Source organism: Amblyraja radiata, chromosome 13 (assembly GCF_010909765.2).
Source record: "Amblyraja radiata isolate CabotCenter1 chromosome 13, sAmbRad1.1.pri, whole genome shotgun sequence".
Taxonomy (NCBI): Eukaryota; Metazoa; Chordata; class Chondrichthyes; order Rajiformes; family Rajidae; genus Amblyraja; species Amblyraja radiata.
The window spans coordinates 32328290-32354821 of record NC_045968.1 but is presented as its reverse complement, the minus strand read 5'-3'; the positions used below and the strand labels follow the sequence as shown (position 1 = coordinate 32354821).

Sequence of the window (26532 nt, the reverse complement as noted above, 5' to 3'; positions counted from 1 at the left end):
CATTCCGTTATCAAACATAGTCAATGTTCGCTCTGAAGACATTGCTAGCACAATACGGTCAGGGAGTGGGGGGGAGGGTGTGTGTGAATCAGTGTGGGGTAGATAGATGGCGGCGGGGGGGGGGGGGTGAGAAGGCAATCGGTGCGGAATGGATGGATTGAGGCAGGTGAATTAGTACGTGTTGGTTGCAGTATGTAAAATTGTTAGCGGAGAGCACGGGGGATGTCAGTAGTATTGAATGGGGGGATCAGTATGGGATGGATGGGGGAGATCAGTACAGGATGAATGGGTGGATCAGTACAGGATGAATGGGGGTAGACAAAAATGCTGGAGAAACTCAGCGGATAAGGCAGCATCTATGGAGCGAAGGAAATAGGCAATGTTTTGGGTCAAGACCTTTCTTCAGACTATTCCCCCCTTCTTGAATGGGAGGATCAGTACAGGATGGATGAGGGGGGGAACAGCGCAGGATGAATGCGGGGGGGGGGGGGGGGTCAGTACAGTGTGGATCAGAGGGTATGTGCAGGATGAATGGGGGGTCACTACAGGATGAATGAGGGGATCAGTACAGGATGAATGGGGGATCAGTACAGGATGAATGGGGGGTCAGTACAGGATGAATGGGTGTAGACAAAAGTACTGGAGAAACTCAGCGGGTGAGGCAGCATCTATGGAGCGAAGGAAATAGGCAATGTTTCAGGTCGAGACCCTTCTTCAGTACCGGATGGATGGGGGGGGGGGGGTCAGCACAAGATGAATGGGGGGAGGATCAGTACAGGATGAATGGGTGGGGGGGTCAGTACAGTGTGGATCAGAGGGTCTGTGCAGGATGAATGGGGCATCACTACAGGATGAATGAGGGGATCTGTACAGGATGAATGGTGGGATCAGTACAAGATGAATGGGGGATCAGTACAGGATGAATGAGGGAATCGGTACAGGATGAATGAAGGGATCAGTACAGGATGAATGGAAGAGCAGTGCAGGATGGATGGAGGGGTGACAGGAGAATCAATGCGAGGTGGATAGGGTGATCAACGCTGGATGAATAGATGGGGGGGGGGTAGATGGGGAGGGGAGCACAGGGGATGTCAGTGAGGACTGAATAGAGGCGGGAATGGGTATCAGTGCGGGATGGAGAGGAGGGGTCTCAGGATAAGGGGGGGGGGTGGAGGGGGCTGACAAGAGAGAGAGAGAGAGAGAAAGGGGAGGTGTGGAGGAAGGAAGGTCAGCGCTCCTCGGACAACATCGCCCGCTGCCTTGCCCCTCCCTGTCCACCGCCAAGTGCCGACGCCAAAGGGGGAGGCGGTTAGGATTTCCTCGACATCGCCTCCCCTCCGCCGCCAGCCAACAGCAAGGTGCGGGACCGAGCGGTGCAGCTCAAAGATCCTATAGCTATAGGATCTATGGTGCAGCTGCTTCAGATGGCGGAAGGAGGCCTCCCCCTCCCTCCCTCCTCCCGGCCTCGGCGTGCGGGAGGGTTTGTTTTGAAAGCGCCTTTGGCAGAGTGGCACGCAGCGGCGTTTAGGTTGCCCGGCGGCACTTTGGGTGGTCATTGGCACTCGGGCAACCGTTAATTTCGAGCCCTGAAAGACTAAATCAGGGAGGGAAAGGGATTCAGTAAACCAGCCTCCAACTGAATGAATTTCACAAGTGTCTCTAACTTCCCCTTCTGCTCCCTCATTCTTCATGAAAGATCTCTGGCTCTTTGCCACTGTCTCTCTCTCTCTGTCTCTCTCTCATATCCTGACTCCAGCTCCCAAACCAGCTGCATTTGAACAAAAACATATCTCAACATTTTTCTCGGTTGAGGTGGAGCATATTCTCCCCGGTCCAATGAAATTATTTGCAACCATGTTCCTATTTCACACAGTCTATCTGGCTTAAAAAGCAGCATTCATTTAGTATTCCCCACCCCCACTGCAAGCTGACATTAAATGGTGTTAATCCCTCGAGAAATAACGTGAGAGCAATATTTTGGTACAGTTGAGTATAATACCCTTCTCTGTCCCCTTGCAAGCTTACAATTAGTGAGTACTCTCACCACCTTTGTTTTTAGCTGGTGCCTCTCAAAGGAAGTACTAACTGCAAACGAGACTGGCTCAGACACTGCAGCAAGGCATGTCAAATTGCTAACCTGACGTTGTATCAGAATTGGGAGGTTGGTAACAGCACTGTGCCACATCATGTAGGTGGCACCCTGCCTGATGTTTGATTTACTGGACTATGCAGTTGCAGCATGGGACTCATACACAAATAAAAACATTTATTTCGTCGAACGTGTCCAAAGACAGGCAGCTCGATTTGTTACTAATACCTATGAGAGAGAAGCGAGTGTTACCGAACTTCTGAATTCACTGGGGTGGAACCTCCTCCAAGACAGACATAAAGCTCACCGTTTGACCTGTTTTTACAAATGTTAAATGGTCAGCTCGACATAGATTACCAAACCTACACCACACCCAAACCTATTAGGAGCAGACGAGGGCATTCGATCCAATTTGAGATACCAGCTACCAAGACAGATGTGTACAGCAATTCATTCTTCCCCCACACAATTAAAGCATGGAATAGTCTTCACCCTACCATAGTTACCCAACCAGATGCAACTAAATTTAAGGTAGCTCTTCTTCTCCAAGAACGCTTTGTTGCTTAAGTCCACCCTCCGCCACCTCCAGTTTAAATTCCATTTGGATTATTTTGGAGGACCAAGACCAAGAACCAAGAGCACAATGCCTTGAAAGGTACTATGCCCTATATTATTGGGGTTACATTTGGGGTTAACATCCTCTCATTGGATTACTTGTACATTGCTCATGAGGCGAGTGTCCCCCCCAGCAAATAAGACCTTTAGACGGCATCTGTGGCCGGAAATGGCAGATGACTGATGGAGTAGATGGGAGACAGCTGAAATAAAGAGTTGAGGGGAAAGGGTGCAGCAAGAGCTGGCTAGTGACAGGTGGATCAGGGAAAGAAGGTATAGTTGCCAGATGAGTCAGGTGGAGGAGAGAGGGGAGGTGATAGTAATCAAGACTGAAGGTGATAAATGGAGATAAAAGAGTGCATGTGGTGGAATCTGATAATAAAGGAAGGTGAAGAATGAAATGTAGCATTGGAAGGTGGGATAGGGATAGGAATGGAGGATGAAGAAAACTGGTGGACCCGGAATAGGGAAGGGTGGTTTATGAGAGACGGTGGAGGAGGGGGGAGGAACTGGGTGACAGGGGTGGCGGGATTGGAAAGAAAGTTTTGTACGGGTGATGGGTTGTAGTTAAATTGGGTAGATGAGGAGTGTTTACCTGAAATTGAATAGAATTCAATGTTCATCTTGTTGGGTTGTAGACTAACTAAGTGGTATAGGATGTGCTGTTCTTCCAGTTGCATTTGTCCTCACTCTGGCAGTGGAGGAGGCCGAGGACAGACTGGCTGACATGGAAATGGGAATTAAAGTGCTCTTTCTTGAAACAATTTTACTTATATCAATAAAACAAAATCCCCACATAAAGCCAAATCTAAATGAATCCCAGAAACTAGTAAAGTGGGTAAAAACCAACTTTGTGAAGGGAACATTAGAGCTATTCCCAAACAGTCTATCTACAGCCTGCTTAGCTGCCATGTTGCCCTGAGGTAACAGGCAGAGGCCATTTCGTACAGAGCAGAAGAGTTTAGATTTAGTTTTAAACAGCTGGAGGAACTCAGTGGATCAGGCAGCTTTTATGAAGACAGATGGACGGTAATGCTTTGGGTCGAGGCCCTGCATCGACTGAGAGTGAAGAGGGATAATAGCCAGTGCAAAGAGGTATTATGCAGTGACTGGTGGTTGGTGCAATTGGGGCCAGATGGGGTGTAGGGGAGAGTGGTAATAGAGACAGAGGGTGGAAGTTGAAAGTGGAGGAAAAAGAGGCTGCAAATACGGGAATTTGATAAGTAAGGAAGGAGGAATCTGATGTAAAGAAGAGTTGGATTATCCTCTTGTGGAAAGGGCAGTTTCAGCAGGGAAATTAGCCTGTCTCGCCTGGGATCAAATGTCATGACATTCAACCATTCAAATTAGCCAGAATGCAGGCAGTGAGGGAAGCCAACTCAATCAAATCAACAGGCAGGCACAACCAATATGATTAACCGTGTAGGAAGGAACTGCAGATGCTGGTTTAAACTGAAGATAGACATGGAGTAACACAGCAGGACAAACAGCATCTCTGGAGAGAAGGAATGGGTGACGTTTCAGGTCGAGACCCTTCTTCATAGGCAGTGCGAGCCACCCTGACAAAGTGGAGTGAAGCTGTGATGACAAACCTGTCAGGGGATACTGGCGTTAAATGACGCATTGTGAAACTACAGCAAAGACCGATGGTGGAATTGGCCTGGCCATTGATGCGGAGTGGAAGGTCACAGTCAATGAATGTCACTGATGGCCTGATGTGCACAGCTATCTCCCTTAGTCTGTGGGACTCACACTACCTGCTACCTGTTAGAGAAAGTCAGGCAGTGTTGGGGGGGGGGGGGGGCATAGGTGGTCATCTGTCACAGTGGTGAAAGTACCATCTCCCATAATTACTATCCTGCCCTTCACAACCATGTCTGGGTAGAAGGAAGCACCAGTTCCATCACATGGCTCCTGCAGCTTTCCTTCCTCCCCTGCGTGTCGTCTTGTCAGTGGTCTCTCTGTACAACAAGATTCTTCGCTGTCAGTGTTAACCCTTACAATCCACTTTCAGTGATTTTTATGAGCAATAAATAAGTTCTAGGAAATGTACAGACTGGGGAAGGATGGTCGATTTTCTTCCCTTTGGACATTTGTGAGCCAGATTGGTATTTATAACAATAGATTTATGGCTGTCAAGACTCAGGAGACCACAGATGCTGAACTCTTAAGCAAAAAACAAAGTGTTTCTGCGGTTTGTGTTATGGCTATTGTTGCTGAGACCAGCTGCTTATGTTCTTATTCCGGTTGATTATTTGAATTAACCATATAACAATTACAGCACGGAAACAGGCCATCTCGGCCCTACAAGTCCGTGCCGAACAATTATTTTCCCTTAGTCCCACCTGCCTGCACTCATACCATAACCCTCCATTCCCTTCTCATCCATATGCCTATCCAATTTATTTATAAATGATACCAACGAACCTGCCTCCACCACTTCCACTGGAAGCTCATTCCACACCGCTACCACTCTCTGAGTAAAGAAGTTCCCCCTCATGTTACCCCTAAACTTCTGTCCCTTAATTCTGAAGTCATGTCCTCTTGTTTGAATCTTCCCTATTCTCAAAGGGAAAAGCTTGTCCACATCAACTCTGTCTATCCCTCTCATCATTTTAAAGACCTCTATCAAGTCCCCCCTTAACCTTCTGCGCTCCAGAGAATAAAGACCTAACTTATTCAACCTTTCTCTGTAACTTAGTTGTTGAAACCCAGGCAACATTCTAGTAAATCTCCTCTGTACTCTCTCTATTTTGTTGACATCCTTCCTATAATTGGGCGACCAAAATTGTACACCATACTCCAGATTTGGTCTCACCAATGCCTTGTACAATTTTAACATTACATCCCAGCTTCTATACTCAATGCTCTGATTTATAAAGGTTAGCATACCAAAAGCTTACTTTACCACCCTGTCTATATGAGATTCCACCTTCAAGGAACTATGCACGGTTATTCCCAGATCCCTCTGTTCAACTGCATTCTTCAATTCCCTACCATTTACCATGTACGTCCTATTTTGATTTGTCCTGCCAAGGTGTAGCACCTCACATTTATCAGCATTAAACTCCATCTGCCATCTTTCAGCCCATTCTTCCAAATGGCCTAAAATCACTCTGTAGACTTTGGAAATCCTCTTCATTATCCACAAAACCCCCTATCTTGGTATCATCTGCATACTTACTAATCCAATTTACCACACCTTCATCCAGATCATTGATGTACATGACAAACAACCCAACACAGATCCCTGAGGCACCCCACTAGTCACCTGCCTCCAACCCGACAAACAGCCATCCACCATTACCCTCTGGCGTCTCCCATTCAGCCACTGTTGAATCCATCTTGCTACTCCTGCATTTATACCAAACAGTTGAACCTTCTTAACCAACCTTCCATGAGGAACCTTGTCAAAGGCCTTACTAAAGTCCATATAGACAACATCCACTGCTTTACCCTCGTCAATTTCCCTAGTAACCTCTTCAAAAAATTCAAGAAGATTAGTCAAACATGACCTTCCAGGCACAAATCCATGTTGACTGTTCCTAATCAGACCCTGTTTATCCAGATGCTTATATATATTATCTCTAAGTATCTTTTCCATTAATTTGCCCACCACTGAAGTCAAACTAACAGGTCTATAATTGCTAGGTTTACTCTTAGAACCCTTTTTAAACAATGGAACAACATGCGCAGTACGCCAATCCTCGGGGACTATTCCCGTTTCTAATGACATTTGAAATATTTCTGTCATAGCCCCGGCTATTTCTACACTAACTTCCCTCAATGTCCTAGGGAATATCCTGTCAGGACCTGGAGACTTATCCACTTTTATATTTTTCAAACGTGTCAGTACTTCTTTTACTTTGAAACTCATAGTATCCATAGCTACTCTACTAGTTTCCCTTACCTCACATAATTCAATATCCTTCTCCTTGGTGAATACCGAAGAAAATAAATTGTTCAATATCTCCCCCATCTCTTTTGGCTCTGCAGATAGCTGTCCACTCTGTCTCTCCAATGGACCAATTTTATCCCTCGTTATCCTTTTGCTATTAATATAGCTGTAGAAACCCTTTGGATTTACTTTCACCTTACTTGCCAAAGCAACCTCATATCTTCTTTCAGCTTTTCTAATTTATTTCTTAAGATTCTTTTTACATTCCTTATACTCCTCAAGCACCTCATTTACTTCATGCTGCCTATAATTATTGTAGATCTCCCTCTTTTTCCGAACAAGATGTCCAATTTCCCTTGAAAACCAGGGCTCTTTCCAATTTTTACTGTTTCCTTTCAACCGAACAGGAACATAAAGATTCTGTACTCTTAAAATTTCCCCTTTAAATGTCCTCCATTTCTCTTCTACATCCTTCCCATAAAACAAAATGTCCCAGTTCACTCCTTTTAAATCATTTCGCATCTCATCAAAGTTAGCCTTCCTCCAATCAAAAATCTCAACCCTAGGTCCAGTTCTGACCCTCTCCATAATGATATTGAAACTAATGGTATTGTGATCACTGGACCCGAAGTGCTCCCCAACGCATACCTCCGCCACCTGTCCCGTCTCATTTCCTAACAGGAGGTCCAGCACTGCCCCTCCTCTAGTAGGTACCTCTATGTATTGCTGCAAAAAACTATCCTGCACACATTTTACAAACTCCAAACCATCCAGCCCATTTACAGAATGTGTTTCCCAGTCTATATGTGGAAAGTTGAAATCTCCCACAATCACTACCTTGTGCTTACTACTAATATCTGCTATCTCCTTACATATTTGCTCTTCCAATTCTCGATCCCCATTTGGCGGTCTATAATACACCCCTATAAGTGTTGCTACACCTTTCCCACTTCTCAGTTCCAACCAAATAGCCTCCCTAGATGAGCCCTCCAATCTATCCTGCCAAAGCACTGCTGTAATATCTTCCCTGACTAGCAATGCAACACCTCCACCTCTTGCCCCTCCAATTCTATCACACCTGAAGCAACGAAATCCTGGAATATTTAGTTTCCAATCACAGCCCTCCTGCAACCATGTTTCACTGATCTCCACAACATCATACTTCCAGGTGTCTATCCAGACTCTAAGCTCATCCACCCTTATCCACCCTTATCACTGCTATTGTTCTTAGAAGTTTGGAAATTGTGCAGTGTAAACTTAGTAACCTTTATATTCCACCTTTACAAGTAAGTTGCAGCGGAAGGGGTATGAGATTTCTCTGGTACGGTCCCCCTGCCCAGAATTGATACCCTTGGCCTTCTGTCACCAGTAATAACAAAGACTAGATGTTATAAATACGTAGTTGGTGAGGACATATCTGTGGAAAAAGAAATAGTTCATGTTTCAAGTCCGGGACTCTTTTAATAGAACTGGGAACAAGCGAAAAAATAATAATTTTAGGTAGCAGAGGGTTGAGAGGGATGGGTAGGACAAAGAAAGTGTTATCTCTGATAGGGTGAGACCAGGTGACTTAATGTTAAGTAACCGTTAAAATCAGATCCTTTGTAAAATGTGTTGCTAACAGGAAGGCCATCAAGTCAAGGCAGACCATACTGGTTCCAGTGTCTTGGCGGGTCTGGGTTGAATGCTAATCTCACTAGTCCAGGACAACCTTGACTCAACAGCAACATCTGAATCATGGCCGTCCAAAGGTTCTTGGTTCTTGGTTTCTTGGTCCTCCAAAATATTCCAAATGGAATTTAAACTGGAGGTGATGGGTGCGGTCGCACCCCCCCCTTTTTTCCAGAGTAATAAAAATCTTTGTTTTATATCGGGGGTGTTAAACTACTCGCGAAGGGTCCAATCCAACCCGCGGGATGATTTGGGGGAAAAAAGGAGCGCCCGTTTCTCCGGGCCCGGGGGGCTGCGGTGTCTGCCCGCCCAGTCCATCACCTCCATCCGTGGCATCTGAGCCTCGCCGCCAGTCAGCCTGGTGTCCAGGTAGAGGGTCCGCAACCGGTAGTCCGGGGAGACCCGTTCTCCCATCTGGGACCAGAGGCTCATGGAGATTAGAGACCCAGTTGTGATGAATTGGGTTGCTGAATTGTCTGAGGAACATGAGCTTTTATTTTCTCGATTGATTCTTGTCTCAGGAATGGTAGCATTTATTTCCCACCTCTTATTGCCCCAGAGAAAATATCAGCGTGTTGCCTTCTTGAATCAGAACAATCCTTCTGGTGCTAGTTCTCTCACAGTTGCTGTTGGGAAGGTAGTTGTGCACCTGGATATGATGGAGGATCAGCGCTGTATTTCCAAGTCAGATGGTGTGGGACATGAGGGGAAAAATGCAGGAGATGATGATGCCATGCACCTGTGTTAGGTGTCAATGTTGGGAGATACAATTCCACGTCATGATCCACTGCGTCTATATCACCGCTCAGCACCACACTGATACTGCTTTCCATTAACACAGCTACTCCACTTCCGATCCCCTTTTTGCCTACTTTCACGAGCATAGAACAACCTAGAATATTGAGCTCCCAGTCCTGGTCAGCCTGCAACCACCATCTGTAATTGCTATTAAATCAAACTCATTTATTTCGATCAGTGCTGTCAACTCATTTATCTTGTTACAAATGGTACATGCATTCAGGTCTTTAAGCTTTGACCTTTTAAGTTGTTACTTATTCCGATTCCAATTTGTGATGCATACCTTTGCTTACGTGCTCCACTCCTTCATGACCTGCTTTGATTTCCCTTCACCACTTTCCCACTCAGTGCCATTTTTATTTGATTTATTATATTTCCCATCAGTTGCACCTTCTTCACTGTAATTAGTTTAAAGCCCAGTCTCTAATCCTAGATGTACCATGTACTAAGCCCCTAGTCCCAACAGAGTTCAGTTGATGCCCATCCCAGTGGAACAGCCCTGTCTTCCCCCGGTCTTGGTGCCATTGCTCCACAACTTGTAACACATTTCTCCCACGAGGCCTTCAGCTTGCTTCTCCAATTTTATTTACCCATATTATTTTATTACACACGATTTGTCAAGCCAAACCAAGTTTATTGTCACATGCACAGATGTGGTGAGGTATAGATACAATGAATTTCCAAAAATAAAACCATATTCTGAGTTCCTGTCTCAGGAATATGAAAATAATTCCTTTTCTGGAATTGTAACTGCAATTGTGGTTTGAAGGAAGCTGTTAGTTGGAAGCTTGCTGGTGTGAGGTGCAACAGTTTGTTGCTCACAAGGCCACTCACAGCACCTTGAGAGTGGAGCTTGGCCCAATGCAGTTAGAGGTACTCTGAGGATCTCGGGGAAGACCGGGGTGAAATGCAATGGATCATGCTAGAGTCAGAAATGTTGACAGTCAGAGGGTGTTCGCATCTAGAGTCTGAAGTTTGCAACTGGGATTGTGTGGGGCAGTGACAGGCACATGTGCAGGAGAACATCTCTAGCTATATGGGAAGCACCAATAAGATTTATTTGTGTTGTGGTTGATTTCTTAAACCAATGCCACTCTGGGCTATCATCTTTGAATTTTGGCCGAGGAGCGAAGTGGTGGGAGGAGGATGAGAAAGAAAGAAAAGCGCGGAAAGAGAACGAGAAAGAGAAAAGAAGAAGAGAAAGGAAAGAGAAAGAGAACGATCGGCCTTCCCTCTCCCTCTCCCTCTCCCTCTCCCTCTCCCTCTCCCTCGCCCTCGCCCTCTCCCTCGCCCTATCCCTCGCCCCCTCCCCCCCCTCTTTCTCTCTCCCCCCCCAATTTGAAGCTGTCGTGTTGTAGACACTATCATTTTGTGAGGTACAATATTGGATGCAAAGAGCTCCTTCGAATTGTTTTCAACCCAAAACTCTCAGCCCCTTTCTTTGATTAGGTGCCAATCAGTCAACAGTTGAAATGTAAGCAATCTTTCACCACCTACGCAGGCTGATGTATCCGAAGTTCGAAATGTACTTTCACTCAAAATGCTTGTGTTATCAAAGTTTTCAAGGAAGATTACTTCAGGATTGGGAGTAACTGCTGCTGTTCTCGTGATTATCAGACTTTGTATTTATTTCAAAGTTTCGCACGATTAAGTAGACTTTTATACCTCCAGATACCCAAGGTACAGCAGCGACAGATTGGGATTTTATTGAGGTTGTTAGGGGCATGCTGCTGAGATCTAGAGCCAGTTACTGAGTGTTACCTCTGGTCTGTGAGTCACACGGAGAAAATACATTCTTTCAGAATCAATCTGCTTCCAAGGGACCTGAACATCTGTGTAGGAAAGAACTGCAGATGCTGATTTAAATCAAAGGTAGATGCAAAATGCTGGAGTAACTCAGCTGGACAGGCAGCATCTCTGGAGAGAAGGAATGGGTGATGTTTCGGGTCGAGACCCTTCTTCAGATTGAACATCTTCCATATTTCAGGAAACGTAATTTGTTGGCCTGTATTTCTGCTTCCATCCTGGTTTGTCACAAAACAATTCTTATGCCAGTTGGCTAGCAAAGGTTTTGATTCTGTCTATTGTGAGGACTAAGTATTCTCTGCAGCTTATCTTGAGTCTATTATTTAAGAGGAGATTGCCATAAATGCAGCTATGTGAAATAATTGACCATATCCAGAATCGATCTATCTCCAGAATGGCTGCAGTATCCATTGCATAGAATTGCCAGCGGAGTTGCTTGATCAGATTCAGATTCAACAGATTCAGATTCAGATTCAACTTTAATTGTCATTGTCAGTGTACAATACAGAGACAATGAAATGCAGTTAGCATCTCCCTGGAAGAGCGACATAGAATATGATTTCAATAAATAAATTTATTTACATGCATACAGTCATAGTGTTTTTCCTGTGGGAGGAGTGTCAGGGGGGGGTTGATTGGCAGTCACTGAGGTACAGTATTGAGTAGTGTGACAGCCGCAGGGAAGAAGCTGTTCCTGCAGGTCCGGCAACGGAGAGACCTGTAGCGCCTCCCGGGTGGTAGGAGGGTAAACAGTCCATGGTTGGGGTGAGAGCAGTCCTTGGCGATGCTGAGTGCCCTTCGCAGACAACGCTTGCTTTGGACAGACTCAATGGAGGGGAGCGAGGAACCAGTGATGCGTTGGGCAATTTTCACCACCCTCTGCAGTGCTTTCCGGTCGGAGACAGAGCAGTTGCCATACCATACCGTGATACAGTTAGTAAGGATGCTCTTGATGGTGCAGCGGTAGAAGTTCACCAGAATCTGAGGAGACAGATGGACCTTCTTCAGTCTCCTCAGGAAGAAGAGACGCTGGTGAGCCTTCTTGACCAGAGTTGAGGTATTGTGGGTCCAAGAGAGGTCATCGGAGATGTTGACCCCCAGGAACCTGAAGTTGGAGACACGTTCCACCTCCGTCCCGTTAATGTGGATGGGGGTGTGCGTGCCGCCCCTAGACTTCCTGAAGTCTACAATGAGCTCCTTGGTCTTCTTGGAGTTAAGGGCCAGGTTGTTGTCAGCGCACCATGCTGCTAGGAGCTGGACCTCCTCCCTATAGGCCGACTCATCGTTGTTGCTGATGAGGCCAATCACCGTTGTATCATCTGCATACTTGATGATGGTGTTAGTACCATGTACAGGTGTGCAGTCGTAGGTGAAGAGGGAGTAGAGGAGGGGGCTCAGCACACAGCCCTGTGGAACACCGGTGTTCAGGGTGAGGGTTGAAGAGGTGTGCTTGGACTGGGGTCTGTTGGTTAGAAAGTCCAGTATCCAGTTGCAGAGGGAGGGGTCGATGCCCAGGTCGCCGAGTTTGGTGATCAGTTTAGAGGGTGTAATGGTGTTGAATGCTGAGCTGTAATCGATGAACAGTATTCTTACGTAAGTGTCTCTGTTGTCGAGGTGGGAGAGGGCGGAGTGAAGTGCCGTTGAGATGGCATCCTCCGTACTCCTGTTCTTGCGGTAGGCAAACTGATAGGGATCCAATGTGGGGGGTAGGCAGCCTTTGAGGTGTGCCAGGACCAGCCTCTCGAAGCACTTGGTGATGATGGGAGTAAGTGCAACCAAACTAGTCCATGTGGATATGTGTGTCACTGGAGCCTCATCCCACATATTGATACCCTCCCATTCCACGCGCCCTCATCCATTTATCCAGATTTCCTCAAAATTAATTTCTGCCATTCAATTCCGTTATTCTGAGTTGTGGTGTTTTGCCCTCCCCAACGCCATTGCTCATGTGTTGCTTCCTGTAGAGTCACATGATTGGATGTGAGGTGCCATCTGCCCACCGTGACAGATTGCCACAACATGGTACTGCTCCACAGCATCTTACACTGCAAGAGACGTTTCTGGGTTAGGGCAGTGTTGATAAATCACTCGAGCTTTACTCTTGTGGTCTATGATGTCATCTCACTCCATTGATGTGTGAAATTACACATGGTGCATCAGCGGACCCTGAGGGCTTATGCCTGGATGTGTCTTTCTGGTGTTCTAATGGATGTTTCAACCTGCTTAAAAAATCTCACTAAATACTTAATGAAGTAGTGAAGACAGCATTGCTGATCGGTGCAGTAACCTAGGTTCCCATTGCATCATTTTGTTTGTCTGCCCACCCCAACCATCAGTTGTCTGCTTGTCTATTATCTACCTCCCACGTGTCTATTCTTCTCTGTTTCCGTCTATCCAATTCTCTGAAATTCTATCCATCTATTAAACTGCTTGTCCATCTATTGAATTTTTCACCCGTCTGCATATTTGTTTATACGCATTGCATATCTATTGATTTTTCATTCTCTCAGTCCCCCTGTTAACCTGTTTCACTTGACATTTGCATCCAATATTCTATCTCTCCATCTTATTATCAAGCTGTTGATCTCTGCCTGACACAGATTGCCAAACTCTACATTTTAATCTGTTTATTTACGTTTTATAATCTAACCAGATCTCCAACTGTCTCTTCCCCACCTATTGCTCACTTTCTCCCTGGCTGTTTTCCTCTCTCTATATTCCCTCCACCTGTCATTCCATGTCTTGCTATTTTCTCACTGCATGGCTGCTTTACCTTTAGTCTGAATATTCCTGTATCTCTCTGCAAACAGATCACGGCCATATATCAACTGTAAGAGATTGCAGAGAATTGTAGGGACAGCAAACTCCATCACACAAATTAACCTCACTGCCATCAACTCCACTCCATCCACACTTCAGGCTGCTTCAGGAAAGCAGCCAACATAATCAAGAGCCACTCACCCTGGTCACTCCTTCTCCCCTCTCCCATCAGGCAGAAAACACCAGAAAATTGGAAGCAAGTACCACCAGATTAAAGAACAGCTCATTCCCTGCTGCCATCAGATTCTTGAACAATCCTCTCATATTCTTGGATGAAGTTCTGGATTCTCCAACCTACCTCGTTGCAGAACTTGCACTTTTTTACGTTCACTTTCTCTGCAGCTGTTACGCTATATTCTGTACTCTTTATTTTCTATCTCTGCGCTACCCAGTGTACTTATATGTGGCAAGCTCTGCCGAGATAGCACACAAAAACAATGTTGTTTTAGTGTAACTTAATACACATGACTGAAATAATAAACCAATACTTGTACCAACTACAGTGCTGAGAGCCTTTGCTACAGAATTAACCTAATTCCAGTTCAATCTGTTGCAATACAGTCGGAACACTGTAAATTACAGTTGTACAGAGAGTTTTGTTCTGACAATGCAGAACAGATCTAGCAAAGCCAATTGTCACAATACCACTTCTTCATAATCATCAGTAAAATGAATGGAGTGCTGTGTGGAATTTTTTGTGACTGGTGCTAAGTGAGAATCATGAAGACTTTTCATCTCCAGACCGTCTGATACTTGGTTCAAATGGAAATTGAATATTAAAGACACAATAGTGGCATTTAAGAGACTTTTGGATAGGCATATGGATATGCAGGGAATGGAGGGATTTTGTGCAGGTAGCTAAGAGATGATCTTGGCATTAGTAAGTTTGCAGATGACACTAAAGTGGGTGGCATTATAGATAGCGAAGATGGCTATACAAATTATAGCAGGATCTTAATCAGTTGGACAGGTGTGCTGACGAATGGTTAATGGGGCTTAATGCAGATAAGTGTGAGGTGTTGCATTTTGCGAAGTCAAACCAGGGCAGGGCCTTCACAGTGAATGGCAGGGCCCTGGGGAGTGTTGTAGAGTAGATGGATCTAGGATCACAGGATCTAGGATCACAGGAACATAGTTCGCAGGTAGATATAGTAGTCAGGAAGGTTTTCGGCACATTAGCCTTCATCAGTCGGATGTTGCCAGGAATTAAGGACCTGAGCTACAGAGAGAGGTTGGTCAAGCTAGGACTTATTCCTTGAAGTGCAGGAGGATGAGGGGTGATCTTATAAAGGTGTATAAGATCATGAAGAGAAAAGATAGGGTAGATGCACAGAATCTTTTACCCAGAGTAGGGGAATCAAGAACTAGATGTCATAGGTTTAAGGTGACAGGGGAAAGATTTAATCGGAACCTGACATACAGCTTTTACACACTGAAGGGGGGGTGGGTATATGGAATAAACTACCAGAGGAGATACACAAAAATGCTGGAGAAACTCAGCGGGTGCAGCAGCATCTATGGAGCGAAGGAAATGGGTGATGTTTCGGGCCGAAACCCTTCTTCAGACTGATGGGGGGTGGGGGGGAGAAGGAAGGAAAAAGGGAGGAGGAGGAGCCCGAGGGCGGGGGGATGGGAGGAGACAGCTCGAGGGTTAAGGAAGGGGAGGAGACAGCAAGGGCTAGCAAAATTGGGAGAATTGGGAGAATTCAATGTTCATGCCAACCGGACGCAAGCAACCTAGGCGGAATATGAGGTGCTGTTCCTCCAATTTCCGGTGTTGCTCACTCTGGCAATGGAGGAGACCCAGGACAGAGAGGTCGGATTGGGAATGGGAGGGGGAGTTGAAGTGCTGAGCCACCGGGAGTTCAGGTAGGTTATTGCGGACTGAGCGGAGGTGTTCGGCGAAACGATAGCCATGTGAGTCAGTGGGTTTGTAGTGTATGTCGGTCAGAAGTCTGTGCCCTGCGATGGAGATGGTGAGGTCAAGGAATGGTAGGGAAGTGTCGGAAATGGTCCAGGTGTATTGGAATGCCGGATGGAAGTTGGTGGTGAAGTGGATGAAGTCAGTCAGTTGTGTGTGGGTGCAGGAGGTGGCCCCAAAGCAGTCGTCAATGTAACGGAGGTAAAGGTCGGGGATGGGGCCCTGGTACGTATTGAACAAGGATCTGTTCCCAGGATGAGACGTTCCACACCAGGGCATCGGAAATGTCCTCGCTCTTCAGGGAACGGGGATTCCCCTCCTCCACCATAGATGAGGCTCGCACCAGGGTCTCTTCCATACCCCGCAACACTGCTCTCTCTCCCCATCCCCGCACTCGCAACAAGGGCAGAGTCCCCCTAGTCCTCACCTTTCACCCCACCAGCCGGCAAATACAACAAATAATCCTCCGCCATTTCCGCCACCTCCAACGTGACCCCACCACTCGCCACATCTTCCCATCTCCCCCCATGTCTGCCTTCCGCAAAGACCGCTCCCTCCGCAACTCCCTTGTCAATTCTTCCCTTCCCTCCCGTACCACCCCCTCCCCGGGCACTTTCCGTTGCAACCGCAAGAAATGCAACACCTGTCCCTTCACCTCCCCCCTCGACTCCATTCAAGGACCCAAGCAGTCGTTCCAGGTGCGACAAAGGTTCACCTGTATCTCTTCCAACCTCATCTACTGTATCCGCTGCTCTAGATGTCAGCTGATTTACATCGGTGAGACTAAGCGGAGGTTGGGCGATCGTTTCGCCGAACACCTCCGCTCAGTCCGCAATAACCTACCTGAACTCCCGGTGGCTCAGCACTTCAACTCCCCCTCCCATTCCCAATCCGACCTCTCTGTCCTGGGTCTCCTCCATTGCCAGAGTGAGCAACACCGGAAATTGGAGGAACAGCACCTCATATTGCTTGCGTACGGTTGGCATGAACATTGAATTCTCCCAATTCTCCCAATTTTGCTAGCCCTTGCTGTCTCCTCCCCTTCCTTAACCCTCGAGCTGTCTCCTCCCATCCCCCCGCCCTCGGGCTCCTCCTCCTCCCTTTTTCCTTCCTTCTCCCCCTCACCCCCCATCAGTCTGAAGAAGGGTTTTGGCCCGAAACGTCACCCATTTCCTTCGCTCCATAGATGCTGCTGCACCCGCTGAGTTTCTCCAGCATTTTTGTGTACCTTCGATCTTCCAGCATCTGCAGTTCCTTCTTGAATACCAGAGGAGATAGTTGAGGCAGGTAACATAACAACATTTAAAGGACATTCGAACAGGTACATAGATAGGAAAGGCTTAGAGGGAAATAGGCCGAATGCGGGCAGGTGGGATGTGCATATGCGGCATCTTTGTCGGTATCGGCAAGTTACGCCAAACGGCCTGTTTCCATGCTGGATGACCATGTTTGGCACAAATATTGAGGGCCAAAGGACAAGCTCTTGTGCTATACTGTTCTATGTTCTGTGTTCCAACACTGTTAGAACCTGCACCAAATAGACTCTAACAGTCAAAGATGGCCACGTAAGCTATATTTTCAAGGGCTATTCAAAGAAATAGGACATTTTAACTACCAGTGACTCCCACATCAAATGAAAAGAACAAGCATTGACTGAATAGAATGGAGATAAAATAGTTGGCTTCCAATTCCCTTCTGATGCAGGGATAGGGCAGAAGCTCTGGAGGGTCACGAACATTGCACAACCAGACACAAATCCTTGATGATGACAATGTTATAATGGTTACTAATGTACATTTATTATATGACATAGACTATAAAATCACTGAGATAAAGGTACACATTTGGAGATTCCTGGATAGAACTAAGCTGCCATCCTGTGGGCACAACACTTTCAGGAATGTTGCCATGGCCTTGGAAAGGCTATAATGGACAATCATCTGGCACTAGCAGGATTGGGGCTCTTTCACGATGAGCAAAGTCATAGACTGGATTGTTCTTGGTGGAATAGAAATGTGTTGCTGATTTAACAGATACTTATAAAATGATGAGTGTGTTTTCTCAGATAAGTTTAAGAAAAAAACCCTACTCCCATCATTGAGTGCCATGAATGCCAGGTCATTCAAGATCCAACAAACATACAGTAGAAATGAGAATCAATATTTGCTCTCTGTGAATCTGAGGACCTGGGATGCTATTGCTGAAGAAGTGATGGAGGCTCATTTTATAAACAACTTGAAAAGGTGCTGGGCAGGCCTTTAAAAAAAAAAAAGGAGGAATTTGCTAGGTTACAAAGGGTTCGAATTAGATTAATCACACCAACTCCGGCATCATGTGCCAAATGACCACCTCATTTGTTGTGATTTATTTTACGAATGTAATCCATGCCTGTGCCATGTGCTGCCTGCTTCCAGTTTCCTTTCTCTTTTGGGCAAGCTCCTCACGATATTTTATCTTCTGTTTGCAGGTGTTCCATCCGGCCCACGGAATGTGATCTCCAGCGTGAACGAGACGTCCATTATCCTTGAGTGGCACCCGCCGCGTGATGTTGGCGGGCGTGACGACGTCATGTACAACATCGTCTGCAAGAAGTGCCACAACAACCGCAAGCTGTGCACCCGCTGTGACGAGAATGTGGAGTTTGTGCCACGGCAGTTCGGCCTGACCGAAACCAGAGTGTTCATCAGCAGTCTGTGGGCCCACACGCCCTACACCTTTGAGATTCAGGCCGTCAACGGAGTCTCGGGCAAGAGTACATTTTTACCACAGCATGTGTCGGTCAATGTGACCACCAATCAGGCGGGTAAGTGAGCGTAAAGACCCTGCCCCTAACTCCATGATAGTTTTTGGTTTGTTCACAGTTCGTATTGATTTATTATTGCCATGTACAGGAGATATCATGAAAAGGTTTGTGTTGCAGCTAGCTGTCCAGGCAAATTATACCATAAGGGAGTAAATGAGGTAGTGCAAAAAATAAAATAAACAGAGTGCAGAATATATTGTAACAGCTGCATAAAAAGTACAGAATAAATATGTGCAAGGGCTGCAATGAGGTAGGTTGGAAGATTTGGAATTTGTCCTTATCATATGAGAGGTCCGTTCGAGAGTGGGAAAATAATCTGTTATTGAATCTGTGGATACGTGCTTTGAAACGTTTGTATCTTTTGTCTGATGGGAATGGGGAGAAGAGGGAATGACCAGGGTGTGAGTGGCCCGTGATTAAGTTGGCTACTTTCTTGAGGGCCATTGGTGAACAAATATGTTTTTACAACAATCCAGTGGTTTCATGGTTACTGCTGCTGAGAGCAGTTTATTTTTATTTCAAATTCACTTATTTCTATTGAAAATCCTCAGCCTTTGGATTATGATCCAGGAACCTAACCTGATAATTCATGCCAAATCTTCACTGTTGATACCTTTTAATTATTCCTCAATTTTTATCAATCCTTTTTCCCCCTTTTTCCTTTTTCAAGGACATGCATACCAGTACAGTGTGTTGCACAGCTCAACACTCAACTCAATGAGTCTCTCAACACCTTGCCTAACACTTTGTTTAACACAATACAAGCAAGCAAATACTTTCACTGTGCCTAGTCACATGTGACAACAAAGTATTCCTATAACTATTCCAAAATTGCTCTTGCTATTATTCTGCTCAACACCGCAGTATAAACTATTCCTCTAGCGTGTTACTTCAGTAACCACCAAAAGTTTTATCTTGTTGGCAGAAGTAAAGATAAAGCATAGCTGTCATAGAACATAGAACAGTATGGCCGAGGAACTGGCCCCTCGGCTCACAATATATGTGCTGAGTGTGATGCCAAGACCAACTCTTATGTGTCTATCCAAAAGTCTCTTAAATGCTACTACCATATCTACTTCCACCACCATCCCTGTCAGTGAGTTCCAGGCACTCGCCACTCTCAGTGTGAAAAAGCTTGCCCTGCACATCTTCTTTAAACTTTCTCATAAAGCTATGCCTTCTCGTTTTTAATATTTACATCCCGGGGAAAAGGTTCTGACTGTCTACCCAATACGCCTCTGAATGTCCATCTATCTATGCCTCTCATAATTGTATATACTTCTATCAGGTCTCCCCTCAATCTCTGGCAATCCAGCGAATTTAGCTGATGTAAGTTTTTTTGAAATAATTTACTCAAAATCTTTTTTTTCTAAAATAATCCTGTCCTCTAGCTAAATTTTACAATTGTCCCTAAATCCTATTTGCCATTCAGATTCAGTCTATGAACAGAGTAGGGATGAGCTTCAATCTCTGAAACACCAGCAAACAGAAGTTATCTTTCAAAGCATGTAGACATCGCAATTGGGAACAGGCTGCTCTGTACTTCAATCTCAGTTTCCAACCCCTGCTGATGTTTTAACCATCTTGCTTATCATGAATCTATCTCTTTTATTTATAAAATATTTGAGGACTGGACACTGTCATCATTTGTAATTTCCTCCTGGTTCCATCCCTGTCTTTGCATCAACTGATGTACAACAGAGTTCTGTTTCCCACGCCCTACCTCACTTCAAGCCCCTTTTTCCCACCTAATGCCCTGTACTGACTTATGGTACCAACAGCAACATTCCAAGATTGTCATCCATGTGTTAAAATTACCCAATGGGTTTATCCCTCTGACACTTCCTCTGAGGAATTCATTTAGTGAATACTTTTGATCTGCTCAAACTTGATTATTTTAGAAACACTTGTTATGTAGTGATATAACCATATAACCATATAACAATTACAGCACGGAAACAGGCCATCTCGGCCCTACAAGTCCGTGCCGAACAACCTTTTTCCCTTAGTCCCACCTGCCTGCACTCATACCATAACCCTCCATTCCCTTCTCATCCATATGCCTATCCAATTTATTTTTAAATGATACCAACGAACCTGCCGCCACCACTTCCACTGGAAGCTCATTCCACACCGCTACCACTCTCTGAGTAAAGAAGTTCCCCCTCATGTTACCCCTAAACTTCTGTCCCTTAATTCTGAAGTCATGTCCTCTTGTTTGAATCTTCCCTATTCTCAAAGGGAAAAGCTTGATCACGCCAACTCTGTCTATCCCTCTCATCATTTTAAAGACCTCTATCAAGTCCCCCCTTAACCTTCTGCGCTCCAGAGAATAAAGACCTAACTTATTCAACCTATCTCTGTAACTTAGTTGTTGAAACCCAGGCAACATTCTAGTAAATCTCCTCTGTACTCTCTCTATTTTGTTGACATCCTTCCTATAATTGGGCGTTTATATAAGCCTTCAACCCACCAAATGCATTGTGACTACCAATCAGTCAATAACACTAATTCTACGGTAATCTTATTTTATAATCTTCATCTTCCATTCAAGATCACCTTCCCCCCAACTTCCCGCCCTACAATTCTACCATCCACCTACACATTGGGAGAATTTATAGCAAATCTACTGACACCCACATCTTTGGGATGTGGTAGGAAACTGGAGCACATGGGAAAATCCTACTTAGTCATAGGGAGAAGGTGCAAACAATATACAGATAGAAGTTGAGGTCAGGTCAAACCCAGGTCTCTGGAGCTGCGAGGTAGCATCTGTAATCACTGTGTCACTGTGCTGTCCTGTCAATATCTCCAGATTCTTTGGTCGGAAGTTCTGGAATTCCCTCCTGCAACCTCTGCACCCCTCTCCAATTTTAAATCATTCCTTAAAACATTTGTGTTTAATGAACCTATTGGTCACCCGTCATAGAATCTTATTGATATATTTTGTCAGATATTTCTCTTTGGGAAGCACAGGGGTGCAATAATTATACTGCTGCTTCACAGATCGAGTGACCCAGGTTAGATCTTGATCTCTGGTACAATTTGAGTGAAGTTCACACATTCTCCCTGTGGCCAAGTGGGCTCCAGTTTCCTTCCACATCCCATAGATATGCATTTTGGTTTATAGGGTACTGTAATTTGCCCCTTGGTGGGAATCAGTGGTAACAAAACTCAAAGTGAAGTTGATAGGATGTGACAGAGATTTGGAGGAGGGTTAAATGGAATTAAGAGTGGAAAACATTTTCCCAGGGTGAAATGCCAAAGACTAGAAGGTATCTTTAAGGTTAGAGGGGGGGTGATTAAAGGTGATGTCTCAGGCTTATTAGAGAGGATAGGTATATGGATATGCAGGGTATGAATTGATTCATCACTGGTTGGATTGATTTGATGGGAGCTATAATGGACCTTATGGGCTGAATGGACTCCTTCTGTGTCATAGGCAACACCTAAAAATGCTTTACTATCATTAAGGTGATATAAAGGATTCTAACTTCCATGCAAAATTGTACATCTCCCAGATGTGTGAAGACTTTTCAAGCATTAGAAGTGCTATTTTAATAATTGCGTTCTGTAGAATGATCTTTGAGCTCATATTTTTGTTTGACAGAAGAGGTTCAATTTATTTCAAATGACATACTGCAAGGCTAGGCGATAAGTGTGATTTACCACACATCGCACAATCCTAATAAACCTCGACTGACCCCAAAACCAGCCAATTTATTGCCGAGCATCTAATGAATGTGCAGAGATGTGTGAGGAGATGTAGTGTTGTGGAATTTTTTGCCAACTGATTGTTACTGGGAGAAGAAAGGTTGTTTCCCTAATGAGTAGGATTCCTCGCTTCTGGCTCCACTTGACATGATATCCCTCCATAAATGAGCAAGTGCATGTTCACACCACTGATTGAGCATTGGGAGTCAAGTGCAGAGGTGAGACGATTGAAATTAGATTCTGAGATCTGAGCACAGCAGCTTGGTGTTAGATAGCCAATGGCAGTCGAACTAGGAGTGTTATTAGTTATTTCTGTCAACACTTTTCTCAGCTTAACAAGGTGGAAGTATTCGCTATTTGAAAGTAGACACTCACTGTTGATTAGCATCAAGTGTTCATCATTTGGACGTCACAGACCTGTGGAGATGGTGAAACCTTGCTTTTGACATCAGTCCGTGTCGGGATGGGTGGTGAGGATCGGTCGGTGCTGATATCACTTGCTGAATTTGGCTGAATTAGGCCACACGCAAACTCGAAGAACGGCACCTCATATTCTGCTTGGGTACCCTACAACCCAAATGATATGAATATTGAATTAGCCAATTTCAAGTCATACTCCCCTACACCACCTCCCGTTTCCCGACATCATCCCCACTCCACTGGGCACACATTTCTCCCACCATTTTCTACCCTCCAGTTATCCTGGTCCTTTTCCCTGCTCAATGTGCTCATCTCCCACCTCTCCTATCTTTTAGTCCCCGATTTCCTAATGCGTCTTTGGCATGTGAGAGGAACTCAGAGCACCCAGATAAAACCCACAGGTGGGACGTGCGAACTCCACATTCCCAAGTTTGCTATCAAACACTGAAACTGTGAGCCAGCAGCACTGACCGCTGCACATGTTGACCATCAGCAGTCAAACCCGCTTTAGCAGCTCTACCAGCTCTAACTTGCTGAAAGAAGGGAACTGAGGCTATGGTGAACTGGCACAGCGGAGATCAGCACAGATCAGCCATGATCATATTGAATGGAGGGACAGCTTCAGGGGCCTGGCGGTTTACTCCTGCTCCTATTTTCTTATGTTCAGAAATAGAAATGATAACCTCATACTGAAGCTTTGGTTAGGTAGTGACTAACAATGTGAGTTTGGCCCGCTGACTGCAATACGTGTTATTATTGTAACAGCAAGGACTGGGACAGGATGTCATCTTTAGTTGTGAATTGTGTCCAGGCCTCTGCAGTTCCATTACTCTTGCAATAAGTGTTGAAGGACACTATTATCCAAATATTCCCAGGAGAAGGGGGTATATATGCCATTTCCCAGCCGTATTCAAAAGGATTTCAAGAGTCAAGAGTGTTTTTTGCCATATGTCCCAGATAGAACAATGAAATTATTATTTGCTGCAGCACAACAGAATATGTAAACATAGTACACTGTAAACAATATGATAAACAAGAGAAAAAAAAAGTTCAGTGTGTATACACACACACACACACACACACACACACACACACACACACACACACACACACACACACACGCACACACACACACACACACGTGTGTGTGTGTATATATACATATATATATATTTATGTACACATACACACATATTCACAAAACAATAGTAGTGTAATAGTAATAATAATAATAATAATAATAATTATATTCTGGTGTAGTTCAGAGCTTATTTGAGGTTGTAGTGTTTAATAGCCTGATGGGTGTAGGAAAGAAGCTGATCAGTTTTCAGGCTCCTGTACCTTCTTCCCAATGGCAGGGGTGAAATGAGTGTGTGGCCAAGATGGTGTGGGTCTCTGATAATGCTGGCTGCCTTTTTGAGGTAGCGACTCCGATAAATCCCTTCGATATTGTGGAGAGCCAGTGATGGGCTGGGCAGTGTTCATCACTTTTTGCAGTCATTTCCGCTCCTGGACGTTCAATTTGTTGAACCAGACCACGATGCAACCAGTGCTCTCTACTGTACACCTGCAGAAGTTCAAGAGAATCCTCTTTGGCATACCGAATCTGTGTAATTTTCTCAGGAAGTAGAGGCATTGATGTGCTTTATTTATAATTGCATTAGTGTGCTGGGTCCAGGAGAGATCTTTGGACATATGCATGCCCAGGAATTTGATGTTTTTCACTCCACCATCGTCCCGTTGATATAAACAGGATTGTGGTCCCTCATCCTTTTTCTTCCAAAGTCCACAATCAATTAATTGGTTTTACTGATATTGAGACCCATTTGGTCAGTCGGCCGATCTCACATCTACACTCTGACTCATTACCATCTGTAATTCGTCCAACAACGGTGGTGTCGTCGGCGAACTTGAAAATGGAGTTCACACTGTATCTGGCTACACAGTCATGAGTATAGAGTGAGTAGAGCAGGGGGCTGAGCACGCAGCCTTGAGGTGCTCCCATACTGATTGTTAATGAGGAAGAAGTATTTCTGCCAATTTGAACAGACCGTGGTCTGTGGATGAGGAAGTCGATGATCCAATTGCAGAGTGATGTGCAGAGACCCAGTTCCGTGAGTTTGGTACCCAGCTTTTTTAATTTTTTTAATCAAAAATATTTATTCAAATATTAAAATAGTATATAGAGTACAGTATAAAAAATAAAACATAACCACCACCATAATACACGACAAACGATACACTATTAAACAACTTACACTCCTTGTCAAGGATGCATTCAGCCCCCCGCGGTGCCCAGCAGTCCTGGAAATCCCCCAGGATAGCATTTAGTCCCTCTCACACTACCCAGGCATGGACGTAACCCTGGAATAGGGGCAGGCAGCCGGCTCGGGCAAAGCCCTCTTCCGCCTGGCGCCGTGACTCGAGGATGGCCCGTTTGGCCAGGCCCAGGAGCAACCCAACTAGGACATCCTCGGCCCTACCCTCTCCCCTACGCACAGGGTGTCCAAAGATGAGGATGGTGGGTGAAAAATGCAGCCAGAAGGCAAGGAGCAGCCCCTTTAGGTATTCAAACAGTGGCTGCAGCCTCACGCACTCCATGTACACGTGGTACACAGACTCTTCCAGCCCACAAAAGTGGCAAGTGGCTGGCGAGTCTGTGAACCGCGAGAGAAACAGGTTGCAGGGAACAGCTCGGTGCAATACCCTCCTCTCCAGGTCCCCAATGTAGAGGGGGAGAATCCCTGCGTAGAGGGACCCCCCCCCCCCTTGCGACCGGAAGGCAACACCGACCGCCACTTGGTGTCCGGACGGTGGACCAGGGCGATGAAGTGCAGGGTGTGGAGGAGGAGCCCGTACAGGACACGCCTCCCTGCCTCGGAGGGAGATGCCTGGTAACCAGCTGGGAGGTGATGATGGTACTGAACACCGAGCTGTAGTCTATAAACAACAGCCTGACGTAAGTGTTTTTTTAATGTCCAAATGGTCCAGTGCGGAGTGAAGAGCCAGTGAGATCGCATCCTCCATTGACCTGTTGTGACGGTTAGCAAACTGTAATGGGTCGAGGTTTTTGTTGAGGTAGGAGTTGATATGCACCATAACCAACCTCTCAAAGCACTTCATCACCACAGACATTAGTGCCACTGGGCGATAGTCGTTGAGGCACGTCACCTTACTCTTCTCGGGCACTGGTATTATTGATGCCCTCTTAAAACAGTGAGAACCTCAGACCTCAATAATGAGAGGTTGAAAATGTCCACAAAAACTCCAGCCAGGTGGTCTGCACAGGTTTTGAGAACTGTGGTATACCATCAGGTCCAGGCGCTTTATGAGGGTTCACCCCCCTGAAGGATATTCTGACATCGACCTCTGTGACTGTGACTGTAATACCATCCGTGTGTATGGGGGCTCAGGAAGGCACATCAGTGTTCTCCCAATCAAAGCGTGCGTAGAACGCAAAGAGCTAGTCAGGGAGTGTTGCCTCGCTGTCAATTGAGCTGCCTCCTGGTTTCGCTTAGTAGGAGATGATGGCATTCAAGCCCTGCCACAGTTGCCGAACATCAGCCCCATCCTCCAGCTTTGAATGGAAGTCCCTTTTAGCCGTTTTGATGGCCTTGTCAAGGTCGTATCTGGACTTCTTATAGACCTCTGCGTCACCAGACCTGAATGCCCGGGATCTGGTCCTCAGAAGAATGCGGATCTCATGGTTCATCCAAGGCTTCTGGTTAGGAAACACTCAGAAGGTTTTTGTAGGAACACAGTCCTCCACACATTTCCTTATGAAGTCTGTAACAACTGTGGCGTGTTCATTCAGGTCCATTGCCGAGTCCTTGAACACTGCCCAGTCTACTGACTCCAACAGTCCTGTAGTTATTCCTCTGCCTCCCCAAAGCAGCTCTGTGCAGTCCTCACCTCTGGGGTTGCGCTCTTCAGTTGCTGCCTATATGCAGGTAGAAGCAGCACCGCTTAATGGTCTG

General features: G+C 45.6%; 1 protein-coding gene across 1 annotated transcript in view; it reads left to right on the top strand.

Annotated features, from left to right (window-relative positions):
• The window catches only part of ephb1 (EPH receptor B1), a 413679-nt gene that overhangs the window by 245805 nt on the left and 141342 nt on the right, over nucleotides 1-26532 (top strand). Inside the window, exon 5 of the mRNA XM_033031666.1 lies at nucleotides 18086-18421. Within this exon, the coding sequence (XP_032887557.1) occupies nucleotides 18086-18421 (336 nt within the window). The remainder of the gene's footprint in view (nucleotides 1-18085; nucleotides 18422-26532) is intronic.